The sequence below is a fragment of the Schistocerca cancellata genome, chromosome 3 (genome assembly GCF_023864275.1).
Source record: "Schistocerca cancellata isolate TAMUIC-IGC-003103 chromosome 3, iqSchCanc2.1, whole genome shotgun sequence".
In the NCBI taxonomy this organism is placed as follows: Eukaryota; Metazoa; Arthropoda; class Insecta; order Orthoptera; family Acrididae; genus Schistocerca; species Schistocerca cancellata.
Window position 1 is genome coordinate 307,938,858 of NC_064628.1, and position 17,467 is coordinate 307,956,324.

A 17,467-nucleotide genomic window follows, 5' to 3' on the forward strand; every position below is an offset into this window, starting at 1 on the left:
CACTCCACTTACAGGGACACTGCTTGCAACTGCTGCCTGCCCTACGCATTCCAAACCACCGCACACAGGCCACAGTAGGTGCCACGGCTCATGGATACATGTAAGGGTGCCCACAGACGTTGCTTTCTGTCAGATCCCCCACTTCACGAGGACGTCTGTATGCCTTGGATTTAGGTTTGGGCCGGTATTTTCTCATCGATACCAGAGCAGACGTTAGTGTCATACCTCCCACATTTACCCCGAAGGATACGACCCCAGACAAACTTTTCCTTTGAACAGCAAATAAATTGCCATTCAGTGTCGACGGTTTTGCAGCGTTACCTACTGAACTCATACCTGGCAAACATTTCACTTGGTCCTTCTATGTGGCTGACGTAGAAGACCCGGTATTAGACATCAACTTCCTTTTCTTTTGGTGACCTCCAGTTGGTCACATTATTGCACAACCCCTTGTCCACTCACATCGCGTGTTCAGACGCCCCCCCCCCCCTTCCCACTCAGCCTCCTGAGGATTTTGACATGGCTCTCATCGAGTGCTCCTCACTGGTGGACAGCCTTGCAATTTCCACTGCCCAGCTTCAGTACGAACGCTCTGCAGTCGATGATCTCCGTGCTCTCAATGCTGAGCTGAACTGCGCCATATAGGTGGCTACACAAGCCCTCGCAGAGGCACAATGCCTCGTACAATGCCTGTCAACATCGCCACCCTCCAACACTGCCAATGCACCACATGGGACTTTGACACTGCCACCCCCAGACACCTGAGACGCACCTTACAAAACTTTGTCATTGCCGACGCAGACAGCATCCCTGGCACATCAGGTTAGTGACTCTCACATGCAACTGATTCCCATTTGCAATGAGTCCGCAGCTCGTGGTCGTGCGGTAGCGTTCTCGCTTCCCACGCCCGGGTTCGATTCCCGGCGGGGTCAGGGATTTTCTCTGCCTCGTGATGACTGGGTGTTGTGTGATGTCCTTAGGTTAGTTAGGTTTAGGTAGTTCTAAGTTCTAGGGGACTAATGATCATAGATGTTAAGTCCCATAGTGCTCAGAGCCCAACCCATTTGCGATGGCCCCCTAGCAAGTTTGCCCGCCCATCTGAACGCTATCACGAATGGCACAATACACAAATTCTCACAACAGACGGGCCACAAATGTGTCATAAAGAGCGCTGACTGCCGCCACATAAACTACACCTCGCTAAGGCCGCAGTGGATGAATTTCTGCGGGCAGGTATTGTTCACCCATCGTACAGTAAGTGATCTTCACCCATACATTTAGTCCCCGAAAAGGATGGCACAGTGTGCCACTGCAGCGACTATCGCTGTCTCAACACGTGGACTGTATTAGACAATTATCCGATATCGCATATACAAGACTTCATGCAAGTACTTAGTGGAGTACGCATCTTCAGTGTCTTGGACTGCTGCAAGACATATTTACAGATACCCATGGCACAGAGTGACATACCAAAGACAGCGCTGATCACACCTTTCGGCCTCTACCAATTTTGTTACATGCCTTATGGTCTCAAAAATGCGGCCCAAACTTGGCAACATTTTATAGACTCACTTTGTTTAACTGCACATATTGTTACACGTACCTCGACGACATACTCATTTTCTCCTCCTCTCACAGACAACATGAACTCCACCTGGCCACGGTACAGTACTTATTGACATGTAACGGAGTCAAGATCAATAACGACAAGTCACAACTCCGCTGCACTGCTGTCACTTTTCTGGGGTACACTGTCTCCTTGGATGGTATACACCTCCTTCAGGAGCGGGTTGACTGCATTCACGATGTACCTCTCCCATTGTCATTCTGTGAATTATGCCAGTTTTTAGGAACTATCAATTTCCACTGTTGTAATGTACCAAAGACAGCAGCAATTCAAGCCACTTTGACTGATGCATTGACTGGGAAATAAACCTCGAGCAATCGCCGAGTACAGTGGTCTGACAACATGGTGAGAGCTTTCAAAGACCCCGCTGTTGACCTCCCCCGCTTGGGTGTCAGCAGATGGACTTAATTTGCCAATACATGACAGACATCTGTTACATCCGAGGTTCAGAAAATGTGGTGGCCAACTATCTATCACGTATCTCTGCAATTTCGTCTCCCATTAATTTCAATGTATTAGCCTGCTTACAGGACAATGATACCGAATTGCACAACCTCTGACAGGACCCAGATACTTCCCTCCAGATCGTTTCCTGCAGCCTATTGGACTCGGTCAGGCCACTGTGATGCGATACGTCCATGGGCACCAACCGACCTATTGCTCCCCCTGCACTGTGTCACCAAGTATTCACTGCATTACATAGCCTTCCACATCCTGGTGCTAAGGCTATGACGCGCCTTGTTACAGAACACTTTGTGTGTCCAGGTGTGAAGAGGGATTGTCGTACTTAGGCTTGAGCTTGTTTACAGTGCTAGCACAGCGAAGTCAACAGGCACATACAACCCCATCTAGGTAAATTTGACATTGACACTGATCCTACACCTGTGGGAAGCTCGGTTGTTGTGTGATGATACTCTACCCTCAATTCACTCAGGAACTGCATGTGACAATCCACAACCTCAGGCCCAACCGCATGTTGCATGAGACATTACCCCGTCGAAAGTGGCGGCACCCAATGCCACCACAGAGTGTTCCAGTGTTTCTCCTGAACTATGTTATTTTCCCCACCACCTCCCCTAGTGTCCCCTATGTCCACTGTCAACAAAATTTGCATCTTGATCAATGCTTCTGAGTGCCGACGCGATGAGCTTTCCTTGCAGCTCCACGAGGGCGAGGGATCCATCTTTGTCATCTGCATAGGAGACACTTCATGTGAGTCCACTCCCACGTCACATATCACGTATCACCATCCTGGGCACAGTCCCCCCCACTGGATGGTAGACTATACCAGAACTAGTCCTCCCTGCACCAACAGCATGGACTCTTCGCATATGCTCTATCAACCAGTGAGCATCCCACAGCACCACTACACAGGAAGACACCCACATCCTTATCACAGTGCTCTGCACTCCCGGTGTGTGTGTGTGTGTGTGTGTGTGTGGGGGGGGGGGGGGGGGGGGGGGGGAAGGGATGCTCAGTGGCGACCAGTGATTGCCAGTAACTAACGGCCACCTATGAAGTGCAGAGTAAACAGATGTAGGGGACTCATTGTTTCTTTGGTTGGGTCTCGTGGGCTGAGGTTATGATGTGCATGTTGTGAGTTTTCTGCATTGCTTTTCTTGTGTTTTGTGTAGTTATACAAACCTTAATAAACATTCCTGATCATAATAAGTTGGAGTTTCCCGTGCGTGGCCAGTCGCTACGGCCAGAAATTTCACAAAGATCACTGTATACAAACAAATGTGATGTAACTGTATTGATAATCTAATTTTGAACTTGGCAACATGGGGTACTGTTATATTGTGCAATTCATGACACTGCAGCTGGGAATGACAGCTTCACAGAAAGAGCAATATTTTAGTGAGGTACAAGTCATAGAATGCTGCATTGTTGGATCTATAGGTTATCTGAAAACTTCTATTTGTGTTCTGAGGAATTATGAGCTTAAAGTGGTAATGCTGGAACAATGAAAATTAATTTTGCTGATTAACTGACAACTGTGGTGCTAGGCTGAGGTGAATATTCTGACAGGTCAACTGTTTGGTAACATTTTGTGATTTTGTGAGGATTTAATTTTCGGGTAGAATGAGAGTAGTACTCAGGATTGAGTAGAGAAATGGGATAATGGTTTGGTACAACTTCATCCCCTTAATTTTTTGAGTTGAATAGAAGTTAAGTTAAGTGATGGTAACTGTCCTTTTTTCATAACATAATGATTAGCAAATCTATGCTACTGTACATCATGAGTTTTTGCTATTTTGCAAATGGGAAAGAAACAGAAGTCTTTCAAGTTTAATGAGTTTCAGACAGTTATGGCTTAATGTTTTGTAGTGTAATGTGCACTTGATTTTAAAATTTTTTCTAGTCACCACCTTTCGTGCTACAGTCAATTTTTGTGCTAATTATTGTAATGTTTTGAGAACTATGTAATGTGTCTATTTATGAAGTAATGACTATCAATTTTAGTGTGAAACATTTTTTAGACTTAAGTTAGAAGTAAAAATAAGTATACTAAAGTAGGATATTTTGTATGATTTTTTCATGTACTATTGTGGAGGAGGGCCATCTCCAAGGTAACTGCGAGCAGTGCATTTCCTTACTAACTGCCTCTTGGACTCGTTGAAGGGGTGGACAATATGGTGAGAAAATGTTAAAAAGTTTATTAAAAGTGTGAAACTGCTTGTGAAAAATGCTAAACATTGAGCAAGTGAAATTTGATGACAAAAAAAGAATGGTCTGCAATGTGCAGTATAATTATTTAGTTTTTGGCAACCCATGAGGATTTATTTTTTTAGATAAGACAGGACTTGTATAAAATGATATGTATCTAAAAACAAAGATGATGTGACTTACCAAATGAAAGTGCTGGCAGGTCGACAGACACACAAACGAACACAAACATACACACAAAATTCAAGCTTTCGCAACAAACTGTTGCCTCATCAGGAAAGAGGGAAGGAGAGGGAAAGACGAAAGGATGTGGGTTTTAAGAGAGAGGGTAAGGAGTCATTCCAGTCCCGGGAGCGGAAAGACTTACCTTAGGGGGAAAAAGGGACGGGTATACACTCGCGCACACACACACACATATCCATCCACACATATACAGACACAAGCAGACATATTTAAAGACCTACGTGGAATGTTTCCTTCTATTATAACCAAATGATATGTATCTTTTGATGTAATCTTCGCTTACCCAAAAAGGAGATAACTTATGATGAAGATGCCAAATTTTTTGTTAAACGTATAACTTGTGAATATTTTGTACAATTGTACAATACAAAATGTAAATATTTTGAATGGAGATTTTCATATGACCAGTTCATATAAGTATAAATTGGAAAATACAAATGTACTGTAGTTATAAGATTTCGTATGTAATATTTTTGTGTGTGTACATTTTTAACCCTCTGTCTGGGGTCATTTGTGGTCACTGAATTGCCCGGTTAGCTATTTGCAATATCTACCTGGTCAATGCAATGAGGGGTGATGTGATGAAGCAAGTGGGGATGTTTTTACTTCCCCTCATGTTTTGTCATCTGCCCCTTAAAATTCATTTTTTGAATTAATTACCATTAACATACATGAGTATAATCTGCATTTCCATAAAAGAGAAAAGTTGGCCCTCAGTTTTAAAGAATATAACACCAGATCTAATTTTGCACTTAGTTTTATGTATGTAATTGATTTTATAATTTATTTCCACTATTCCTAGTTAATACTTTCATTATATAGTGAAATTAGTGATTGTTTAGTAACTTAAATTATATTGTTGACATATAAACAAATATAAATTCTGTACTAATTATAAACATTTGGACGACGAAATACTAGTAATCTTAAAATATCTATTTCGCTCTCTTCAAAAACATGTTAGCAAAACAAGGCCTTCATTAATTCCAAAGTAATGAACAGTTTTGTCAAAAGTATTGATTGCATAATGATATCTGTTAATTTCATCATTTAAACAAATAACTCGGCCTCACTCTTGTAGTAGAAGAAACTGTTAAAAAGATGGAATTTATCGATGTATTCAGCTAATTGAATGAGTTAAGTTTTTATTGTAATTTCTGTAAATTTAACTTAGAACAATGTGTAGTTTCGGCACCTATTATTGTGAGGATATATAAGGGCCCATTTTCGATCATGAGACAGTCAGTCCACGCCCGAGTTTCAGACGAGAAACCTATGTTGTTTAGAACAACAACAATGCATCAGCATAACTGTGAAAAAAGTGTAACACAAGTAGACTGTGTGTTAAAACAATGACAATGTCTGTTCCATATGTACCTGATTATCCCGAAAGAACTGTCAATTATGTGGTTATGTTTTTACTGCACATAGATATTCAATAGTAAACTATTGTAGAAGAATGTGGATGTTTACCTGAAAATTATTAATGAGGCTTATTGAAAGTTAAACAATAGTGCACTGGCCACATTAAGTGTGTATATGGGGGGGTTGTGAAAAGTGGAAGCATACAACTGTAAAATGCAAATGTGTACCTGTCAGTTACATAATTTACAGTAGACAGTACTGCACTTCCACCCCCTATTTTTTCAGCCTGTACGTTGACACCAAGGACAACAAATGAAGTAATAAAGAGGGCGAACCATCACAAACATACCAAAAATCTTGAATGACTGGGAGTGAGCATGGAGGTGAGAGGGCATTTAAAGCTCCCTTTTTTATGTTTTTCTTGAATAACTTTAATCACTGCTTCCGGCAAAAATATTTCTGGGTACAAGGTTAAGCTACATTCGTACATCTTTGGCACATGGAGAACATCAGGTCTTCCGTGCACCACAGATGTAATGCCTGCATCATGGCTAGAGGCTGTAATTATGAACACCTTCTTTGATGATGATCGATTTCTGTTTTTTTCTTATTTCTTGGTTTCAGCTGCACTAAGCACAATAAACATGTTTTCTCACTCTGCTCATGCCCTTCCTTTCTTGTGTTAAGTGTCACCACTTCTGCACAATGAAAGCATTTTGCCCATGCACTGCTATGTGATTTTCCATTATCTAGGGTACTCTACCTCTCCTGAAAGTTTGTAACCACTGTGCTGAAATACCATGTATAAACACAAACTCAGAGAAGTTATTTTGTCTGTTCACATAAGGGAACTGGAGAGGAAATGCTGGGGAGGTATAGTCTGTCTGCAAAATGAAAAGCAATCAACACTTGGGGTGAGGGAAGTAGCCTTTCTCAGAAGAATGCTGCAGCTGCTGTATGGGATGACAAGAATCAGTTTCTCATCTAGCAGTGTAGAACAACCTGCAGGGGTTTTCGTGGATTTTGACCATTTGCATCCCTTGCATTGGTGTTAACAGTAACTCTTATCTGTATTCCATGTAGTGTCATAATGCGCTTTGTGTGAAGTAAACTTGCCCCGGGCATGTTGTAACAAAGCAAGCTGGTATCTTTTTACTTCCTCTTTTGTTTTGCCATCTGCCTCCTTAAATTCATTTTATTTTCATTTTTTCCTAGTTACCATTAGCATACAAGAGTATAATCTGCATTTTCATAAAAGAGAAAGGTTGGCCCTCAGCCTTAAGAAATATGGCACCAGATATAATATGTACTTAATTTTGTGTATGTAATCAATTTCCTAATTTATTTGGACTATTCCTAGTGTAGCGATGCAAGGGGTACCAAATTTGTTATAAAAGTCATAAATTACTCACTGAGAGTATTTTTCAGTACAGGTATGTCGTTCAGTCCAAGCAAGTATCAATTCGTGATGTCATCACATCCAGACATGAGTTGACAGTAATCTGAATCCGTTTTAGCAGACTAATAGTTTCTTTCACGGGATAAAATTTTATTGATTATGAAATACAAGTTCTTGAAGTTTATTTAGAATAGGAAATGTTTAGTTAGTAATTGTATGCCATAATTTATCTGTTTAATATAAAGGTGTTTTGATTTTTGTATGCATGTAAAAAGAGTGAATTTATGTGCGGCTTTCACTCTTAGACGAGTTACCACTTAGAGTGCTGGAAGTGTGCGTGTACAGTTCGCTGACCTGTGCAGTGCATTTCATTTTGTGATTTTGAGCTGTATAGACACAAATCCAGTTTCATTTAGACTTTAAGCGAGATAGACACATCATGTTATTTCAAAAAGTTATTTAGCCCATCAGGGAAAACTGAAACCTGTGCACTCGATTTGAAACACTTTACACGGTTGCACGTGATTGAGCATTCGATTAAATCACATATAATAATTGCAAACATGCTTGGACTTAATGCACGAAGTTTGAAATTATGAGACAAATACTGATGACAAATACTTGATGAAAACTAACCAAAAATTTATACAAAATATTGAGGTTCTGTTTTAATTAGGACACATATCACCTTTCTGATCATGTTGCTTAGCAATACTGTAAAGCAAATCAATTCATTCATTAGAATGATTTGTGACGTACTAAGTCCCATTACACATACAAACTGTTACACGGAATTTGCTGGGCAAATGAGAGTATAAGAGTGTTCTTTTCCAGGAATGCCAATAAACCAGCGGTTTCAAAAGTTAAATAACCAACTGCTGTGTAGCTTCATCGATACTGCAGTTCACTGACAAACACTATTGTTATTGATAAATGAACATTAATTGCAAGTAGATTTTGAATAACCACCAACACTGCCAAGCAGCAGTTCACATCACAACCAGTAATAAATGCCAATATAACATTAAAACAGAGCAATGAGGTTCCAGTTCTAGGATAAACTGTACCATGTGGAATTATTAAAATCTTGTGGAAGTGTAATAAGGTTTATCTGAACACTTCTATCATACATCAAATTTCACATTAACTGGACAGATTATTAGGTGGAAACGAATTCACCCACAACAGATTGTCCCATGCCACTACTAAACTTTTATTGTGACTCTTCACAAGACATCTCAAGAAGGTGGGATCAAGAAACAAGAAAAAGAGACATCAGTATACTAGTTAATATCTTTTGTTGTAGGGTGAAATCAGTAATTGTTTCATGACCTGAATTCTATTGTTGACTTACAAACAAATATAAATTCTGTAGTAATTATAAACATTTGGAAGAGGAACTACTACGATTCGTAAAGTATTTATTTGGCTCTATTCAAAAACATATTAGTAAAGCCAGATCTTATTTAATTCCAAAATAATTACCAAGTTGGTCAAAAGTATTGTTTGTATAACTAAATCTGTCAATTTTATTATTTAAACAATTAATTTGGCCTAATCTTTGAGGTAGAAGAAACTATTAAAAATAAGGAATTTTTTGATATATTCAGTTAATTGAATGAGTTATGTTTTAATTGTAATTTCTGTAACTTAAACATTGAACAATGTATAGTTTCAGTACCTATTATAGTGAGGATTTATAATGGCCCCATTTCTGGTCCCAAGACAGCCAGTACACAGCCACTTTTCAGACGGAAAGTCTGTATCAGTTAGAATAACAGTAATGCATTAACTTAACAGTGGAATTTGTAACACAAATAGGCAATGTTTTAACAATGGCAGTGTCTGTTCATTTTATTTGAGAAGTAGTGTCACACATACCATATTATTCTGCAAGAATTGGGAACTGTGTGGTTAGGTTTTTACTGCTCATAGATGTTCAAAAGCAACCTATGGTAGCAGCATGCTAATATTTGCCTGTAACTTATTAATGAGGCTAATCAAAATTCATCAATAGTGAACTGGCCATATAACTGTGCAATATTGGAGGGTTGTAAACAATGAAAGTAAAGAACTGTGAAACGCAACTATGCAACTGCCGGCTACATTATTTACATTAGTCAGTGTTGATGTTCCATCCCCTATTTTGCAGCCAGTATAACAATACAGTATGTTGACACTGAGGACTATCAATGAAGAAATAAAAAAGGTGAACATCACAATGTCTGTGTAATGCAGTGCTGGTGTCTTATAAGGGGTGCTGCTGAGAGTGTGTACAACTTTATGAAACACCCCATAACAGCTTCTGCTGGTGCAATAGGATAGATAACATGGGGAATGGCCTCCTTCCTCTTCGGTTTGCAGTCCTATGAAGGAGGGAAGGGCTCAATCACAATCCAATGACCTCCTTCCCTCGCAGCCCCATACCTTCCATCCTGTTACACCCCGAGGGCACAATTTATCCCTTAATATGGCTGTACTGAACTTAGGCAAGGTACACACATTTCATATTTGTTCCCAACCCATTTAATTTAACACTTAAACACTAATTTTATGCCATAATAATCTTAATTTTTTCCATCTGCTGCAATGTTGAAACTATTAGTCCTAGAGAAAAAATGAATAGGGCCTTTTTTGTAGGAAATTTAATTTAGTCTAATTTCGTACTGGGAAATATTTTTGCTAGAAGTCATGTTTTTTAAGTTAATCAAGTAAAACATAAAAAAGTGACTTTTAAATGCTCTCTCACCTCCACACTCAGACCCTACCAGTCAGGATTTTTAGTATCTTGTTCATTATACTTCCTCCTCCCACTGTACGTTGATCAATCCCCAGTTTTTCAAGGGCTGTCAACACATATTTTGTTGAAATCAAATCAAAACTTTCTCAAAATCTATGACTAATAGACAAAGTGTAATTCATATTCATTGTGCCATTCCATAATTTCATTCATGATTTGTAAATGGTGCACCATGCTTCATTTATTTCTAAAGTCAAGATGCTCCTTTGTGTGATTAAAATTCAGTGTTTTTTCTCTTGGTATATCATTTGTGTTGGTTTTTGTGGATATCTTTTGGATTACTGAGAGGAAACTGACAGGCGTATAATTTTATTCATCATCAATAAGAATGTAAATAAGAATAATTTTCTTAAAACATCATACGCATAAGTCATATAAAAACTAGAATTTACCCTTCTGTAAGGTTTGCATAATTCTTCTGCCAGCAAATGGTGTATTTTAGCATCAGTAAGATCTTTTTTGGAGGGGTTATATTCCAGTTCCTGCATATCTATGTTCCATGTACTTGAGTCAAGATGATTGAAACTGTAAAAAATGAATAATAAGGATACATGTCAATGAGAGATTCCAAACAGATAACATGCTGAAAAGAAAAAAAAAGCAACATTTATTAACCACAGTAATACCCTCACATTTTCCATAATGTGTTATACCAAAAACAGAAACACCTCCCCCCAGAACAAATATATATAGAAGATATTTACACTGAGTGGAGAGGTACTGTATGACCACCACAAAAACTTCAAAAAAATACAACTTTCAATAAGTGTCATTGATTTTCATTCACAACAAAACTTTTTTTAGATGTGTAAGAAGGCCCTGTCCCTGAAAATATGTATGTTACATTTGTTGCAAAGTCACATTCACTAGTAACACTTACATTTTTAGATTAAGGTTTACTGAAAAATTTATAAGAAATCATTAAAACCAATAAATCTTTCATTTTTTTAGAATTTTAAAATATATATTACCAGACTAGATTACAATTTTCAAAAGGTGGGCACAAGGTACACCCCCCACCCTCCCTTCCCTGCACCCTCATTGGCATTGTGAGAGTTTAAGAATTACTAATGGTGAACTTATCACAATTAATATATAGCCAAGAAGGGTGGAAGTTAATATTAAGGCTTTGCTTGTTGAAACACTAGGTTATTATTCAGCAATGACTTGGAGGAATGACACAAACTTAATTAATGACATAATCTACTAGCATCACTTAATCCCGAGCACCAACTCATGTTCCTGTGAATGGGGATTTATTTGGGTATTGTGTTTATTGTTGAACATTAATAGCAAATTGACATTGTGAGGGATAACATTTGTCTCTTGTTCATCTTTCATGGAAACATGCTACCATTTAAGCCACCCAAGAGCTCATCATACACACAATCCAATCTTCAACTTTCCAGTACATCTCCCTGAAACTGTATGGAGTCTTTCCTACACACCACGTCAGACTAGTATCCTTGGCAAAAATGAGATGATGGAAAAACACTAAGCCACAGCCTAGGGCTTGATTCCAGAGAGAATTTTTCATTGAATAATGGTATGCGCAGTGAAATAAATACTCCCAACAAGCAAAAAAAAAAAATCATGTTTCACATGAGTATCAATAACACTGGTAAAGAAATTCTTGCTGTCGTTGTAGATGTACATCTGAATACTGATTTCATACAGATCTCCATGCTGGTCTACCTTGCATCAAACTTTTTGTATCTTCTTAATTATTGCACTCTACATCCACCTGAACCTGTCAGTTACCTTCAAGCATTAGTTAGGCCTTGTGGCCTAATAACTAAGTGTGTACATGGAAACCATGAAAGCTTGAGGTCATGTGACTGAATCTCAGTCAGATCATGGAAATTTTTCAGACTGTCTTTCTAGCTTTCAACTCTCAATGATGTGAAGATTCATCAGGAACAACACATGGTTCGGATTCAACGTTAAACTGTAGGCCCTTTGCCTGTTTGTATTACTAGTGTGGGTTAGCGACACACAAGGCACCAAAGTGACGTCTAATTGAAAGATTTGCAACAAGCTGCTCACACTATATTATTATTATGGTCTGCCTCTACAATTTCTACCCCCTACACTTCTTTCCAATGCCAAAATAATAATTCCTTGGAGCTACAGCATGTGTCCTATCAACTAATCCTTTATTTTAGTCAAAGAGTAACATAAAGTTTCTTCTCTCCAATTTAGTTTAGTACTTCATCAGTTTCTCATTCTACACATACACTCTTCAGCATTTCTCTGTAATGCAACATTTCAACAGCTACCCTTATCTTCTTATCTCTACTGTTTACTGTTATTATTTTACTTCTGTAAGGCCAAACTCCAAACCTTTACTTCTGGAAAGAGACTTCCTAACACTTAAATTTACATTCAGTGTTAACATTAATATCTTTCTCAGAAAATATGGTAAGCTAGCAAAGTTTTCAGTACTGTTTATGTGCCTGTCAATGACTCGATGCCTGATTTTTAGAAAAGCTTTTCTTGCTATTGTCAGTGTGCATTTTATATCCTCTTTACTTCTGCCATGGTAAATCTGCTGCCTAAATAGCGAAACTTGTTTATATTTTCTGTGTGTTATTTCCTCACTGAATTCCCTCAGCATCATTTGACCTAATTCAACTAAACTTGTTTTTATTTTTAATTTGTGTGTATCCAATAATCCCTTTCCAAGACACAGTACATTCCATTCAGCTGAACTTTCAAATCCTTGGGCATCAGTGCCAAAATTACTGTCACAGGTAAATTTTAAAGTTTTTATTTCTTCACTCTCACCTTCAATTCCCTTTCAAATTTACTCCTTAATTCCTTTACTAGTTTCTTACTGTACAGATTGAATAATATGGAGGGTAAACTACAATCTTGTCTCACTGTCTTCTCAATTATTGCCTCACTTTCCTCTCCTTCATGTCTCTGACCTGCATTCTGGTTACTGTAGAAGTTGTTCATTACCTTTCACTTCCCAATTTTACTCTTGTAATTTTCTGGAGTTGTTAGGAAATTTGTACTTCATGATAAAATGGAAAACAATACTATACTGTCTTTTTTTGCAAACAGTTCAACTGTGGTTAATGTAATGATAAAGTAGGGTAATAAAGCAGTAAGCAATATTAACTCACCTTCCATTAAAGTTAGTACTCATATTTCCATTTATATTCCCACTAGTGTAATTTCTAAATATTGCTGACATAGATTCTGTTCCAGAAATATTTCCAACAGTTGATGCATTTCGACGCATATACTCCATGGCATCTTTCATTGCCAATTTTGAATAAGTTTCGAGTATTTTTGGTTCTGCTCCTTGATGATCTCGCAACAGGTATGGACGGATGAATTTGTTATCAAAACGTTTAAATCTGAAATGTCAAATTGGCTTTTGGTCAGTTCATTCTGTTTTGATGCAAATACTATACAAATAAATTGAATAAAGAAGCACATTTTAATAAATCAGTTTAAATTACTTGTCTCTGAGATGGTAATTTCCATGTTGTCCAAGGATATCTTCAATTCCAGCCATCACATGATCCATTAACTGAAAAATATAACAGTCAGTGACATTATGTCTTGGAACATGAACACTAAATACTGAATGGAATAAATACAAATTTGAAATTTATTAGAATGTAATTTCTGGTATCAAGACTCAATCAAACAAAAAACATAGGCAAAAGTAACTACATCTAGATGACAGACCTGAAGTGCTCACTTTGGTCAGTGTAGAACAGGGAATCAGTGATCATAGGGCCATTCATTACAGCATCACTGAATATGACTGTAAGTAGGAATTCAAAGAAAGATAGGAAGATCCTTCTGTTTAGCTGGAGTGACAAGAGACAGATTTCTGATTACTTGGTAGGTCAATATGAAAATTTCATTTCCTGCACTGACAACATTGAGCCCCAATGGACACAGTTCAAGGCCATCGAACAATACAATTTAGATAGGTATGTGCTGAGAAAAATTGTGAGGGATGGAAAAGACCTAACATGGTTCAACAACAATGTTAACAAGCTGCTACCAAAGTAAAGAGAGCTTAACTACAAATTCAAAACATACCCTAACTAAAGCCTCACAGACAAACAAAAACTAAAATAAGCCAAAATTAACATAAGGAGGGCTATGCATGAATCATTCAATGACTCTGACAGTAAAATTCTGTTGACAGACTTGACAGAAAATCCTAAGAAATTTGGTCTTATGTTAAATCAATAAATGGATCAAAGCCATCTGGGCAGACGCTCTGTGACCATAATGGCACTGAAACACAGAGCATAACAAAGAAAAAGCCGAAACACTAAGTCTTTTTCCAAAACTGTTTCACAGAGACAGAGCACATTGTAGTGCCTCTTTTAAACTGTTGCAAAAACAACAGAATGACATATCGAAATAAGCTTCCAAGGGACAGAAAAGCAACTGACATTCCTCACCACAAGAAAGACCACTGGATGCTACACAGAGTATGTGAAAGAACTTGCCCCTCTTCAAGCAGCAGTGTTACGTAGGTCTCTAGAGCGGTGAAGCATTCCTAAGATTGGGAAAAATCACATGTTGTTCCTATTTTCAAAAAAAAGGTCCTCAAATACTACTGAGGAGCTATACCTCTGATGTCAATCTGCTGTAGAATTTTGGGATACGTTTATGTTAGCATATGATGTCACTTCTGGAGACTAAAAATCTAATCTGTAGGAATCAACATGGCTAAAAATAAATAAATAAATTAATTAATTTAAAAAAACCTATCATATGAGTCCCAGATCACTCTGTTCATTCATGAGACACAGAAAGCAGTAGATACAGGTGTCCAGGTAGATGCGATGTTCCTCCGAAAGGCATTTGGTATGGTTCCACATAGCCACATGATGAGCAAACTATGAACATACAGAATATCAGGCAAACTGTGTGATTGGACTGAAGAGTTTCTATAAACTGAACACAGCATGTCGTTCTAAATGGGGAGGAGTCTCTGGAAGTAAAAGTAACTTTGGGTGTGCCCCAAGGGAACATTGAAGGACCAGTACTTTTCACAGTATATACAAATGACCTAGGAGATACTGTCAAAAATTCCAAGAGGCTTCTAGTGGAGGAAGATGATGATGATAACGATGATGTTGCATGTACAGAAGTGGCAACACTTGAAAATTGTTGAGAAATGCAGGAGGACCTGCTGAGGATCATAGCTTGGTGCAGAGAGTGGTACTGACCCTCAACATAAACAAATGTAATGTATTCCAAATAAGTAGGCAGAAACCCCATTTATTGTATGATTACATGATTACAAGACCATCACTGGAAGCAGTTATTTCCATAAAATATCTAGAAGTATGCGTATGGAGCAATTTGAAGTGGAATGACCACATAAAATTTACTGCAGGTAAGGCTGATGCTAGATTGGCATTCACTGGAAGAATCCTCAGGAAGTGTAGTCCATCAACAAAGGAAGTAGTAACTTACAAAACTTACTTGAATTTGCTCCATGCTGGGATCTATACTTAACAGGACTGATAGAGGAAATAGAGAAAAACCAAAGAAGAGCAGCACATTTCATTACTGGTTCATTTAGTTAGTATGGTATTGGTTGTTTGGTTGATTTGGAGGATCGGACCAAACACTGAGGTCATCAGTCTCATTGGATCAGGGAAGGATGGGGAATCAAGTTGGCTGTGCCCTTTCAAAGGAACCATCCCAGCATTTGCCTGAAGCAATTTAGGGAATCATGGAAAACTTAAATCAGGATGGCTGGATGCAGGTTTGAACCAGCATCTTCCTGAATATGAGTTCAACAAGGTAAGGAAAATGTCAGCTAACTTTATTTATGAAGCTTAAGATACAGAGAATAATATCTTAATTGGCTATCAACATTTCACTCATGAATGGTTCTCTTGATTTCTCATGATTCATTGCACCATTACCAATTGCTGCACATTACAGAAAAACTGCTGTCATCATAAATGCACTTTCATCCACAGGTTAAATTTCAATATGATTAACATATTTCACAAACAAATGGCAGCCATATCCCTTGGATATGAGCCAGTTACACTTTTATAATTGTTTTATATCAGAAAGAGAGAGACTTACATGCACTTTGTGCTTATTTCTTCTTACTGTTGAGGGTTTGCATTACTTCGTAGTTTTGCCTTTCATATATTTCTCATTCTACAAGCTGTAATGTTTACTTTCCTTTCTTTAGATTATAGTTTGTTTCAGTGACTGACTTTATATCAGGATCTGGCCCCAGTGGACTTAAGTGTAAAGAGAGAGTAGTGTGTTGGTAGGTTCTGGAGGCTGATATGTGCTTGGGATGCTCATCAATTAATATGAGTAGTAATCATTGGGCGAAGGAATTAGAAATGGATCATGTGTCATTTGTGTTTAGTTACTACAGTAAAACCCCCTTTTTACACTTCACAGCTGAATGGCCCAAAAAGTGTAAAATGAAGGAAAGTGTAAAATACGGGAAAACATACAAAACACAAGTAAAATGAAGAACTTACTCTTACTGTCATTCTCTTTATATTGTTCAAAATATGAAACTAAAACAATGTAAACTTTGCCTTTTTAAAAAAAATCTTTCTAATATCAATTAGCTCTACTTGACTCTCCACAATACACAAAGTATCAATAACAAAGGCAGTGGCAGAGTGCTGAATGCACAAATGCATGCACAAGTTTCCCTCCTTGTTCAAATCATGTCCAATGGTGTAAAGAAAATATGGAAGCAAAAGTATTTTGTGAAACAACATTAAAAAGATATTTGTGTTCTAATGTGAGACTTATCATTGATAATCATTATACGATTATGGTAAATAAAACTTGTAACACAATATTGGTTAAAACATCAAAATTGGTAGGCACAATATCTGCAGTTTGCTGCCAACAAGGAAGTCACTCAGTTCGGGGACATCCTGGTTAGAAAGAGGGTGGAAATTATTGTTATCTTATGGAGCATCTTGAGGAGGAATGTATACATCTGACATCAGGTTGTACCAACCTAAGACTCCACCCCTAGTAAAGATTAGTGTATTTCAAACAGAAGCAACAATGATTCATGAAAGCCCATTAAGTAGACACCCATCTTAAAAAGCAATGTTTCTTTGTATAAATTAAATCTGTTGTAATATAATGCAATGAGAAGAAGAAAGGTTATTACTAGAGTCACTATTGTCAGATCACGATTACCACTAAGGCAGTGACTTTTATACCCCAGCATGTCAATGATGAAACTGTTGTTCACCACACTAAAGCTACATTACATGATCAAAAATTTTTGTATAGCTCGCCTTTTCTGCTTTATTCCAAGGCTGGCTTTGAGTGTGAATACGATGCACTTTTTGCAGCAATTTGTATGAAA

The 17,467-nt window shown here is 37.9% G+C and overlaps 1 protein-coding gene across 1 annotated transcript in view; it reads right to left on the reverse strand.

Annotated features, from left to right (window-relative positions):
* LOC126176285 (sodium/hydrogen exchanger 3) overlaps positions 1-17,467 on the reverse strand; it is a 649,283-nt gene that overhangs the window by 119,196 nt on the left and 512,620 nt on the right. Inside the window, exons 6-8 of the mRNA XM_049923434.1 lie at positions 13,578-13,648; positions 13,236-13,472; positions 10,497-10,629 (exon numbers count right to left, since the gene is read on the reverse strand). Of these exons, the coding sequence (XP_049779391.1) occupies positions 10,497-10,629; positions 13,236-13,472; positions 13,578-13,648 (441 nt within the window). The remainder of the gene's footprint in view (positions 1-10,496; positions 10,630-13,235; positions 13,473-13,577; positions 13,649-17,467) is intronic.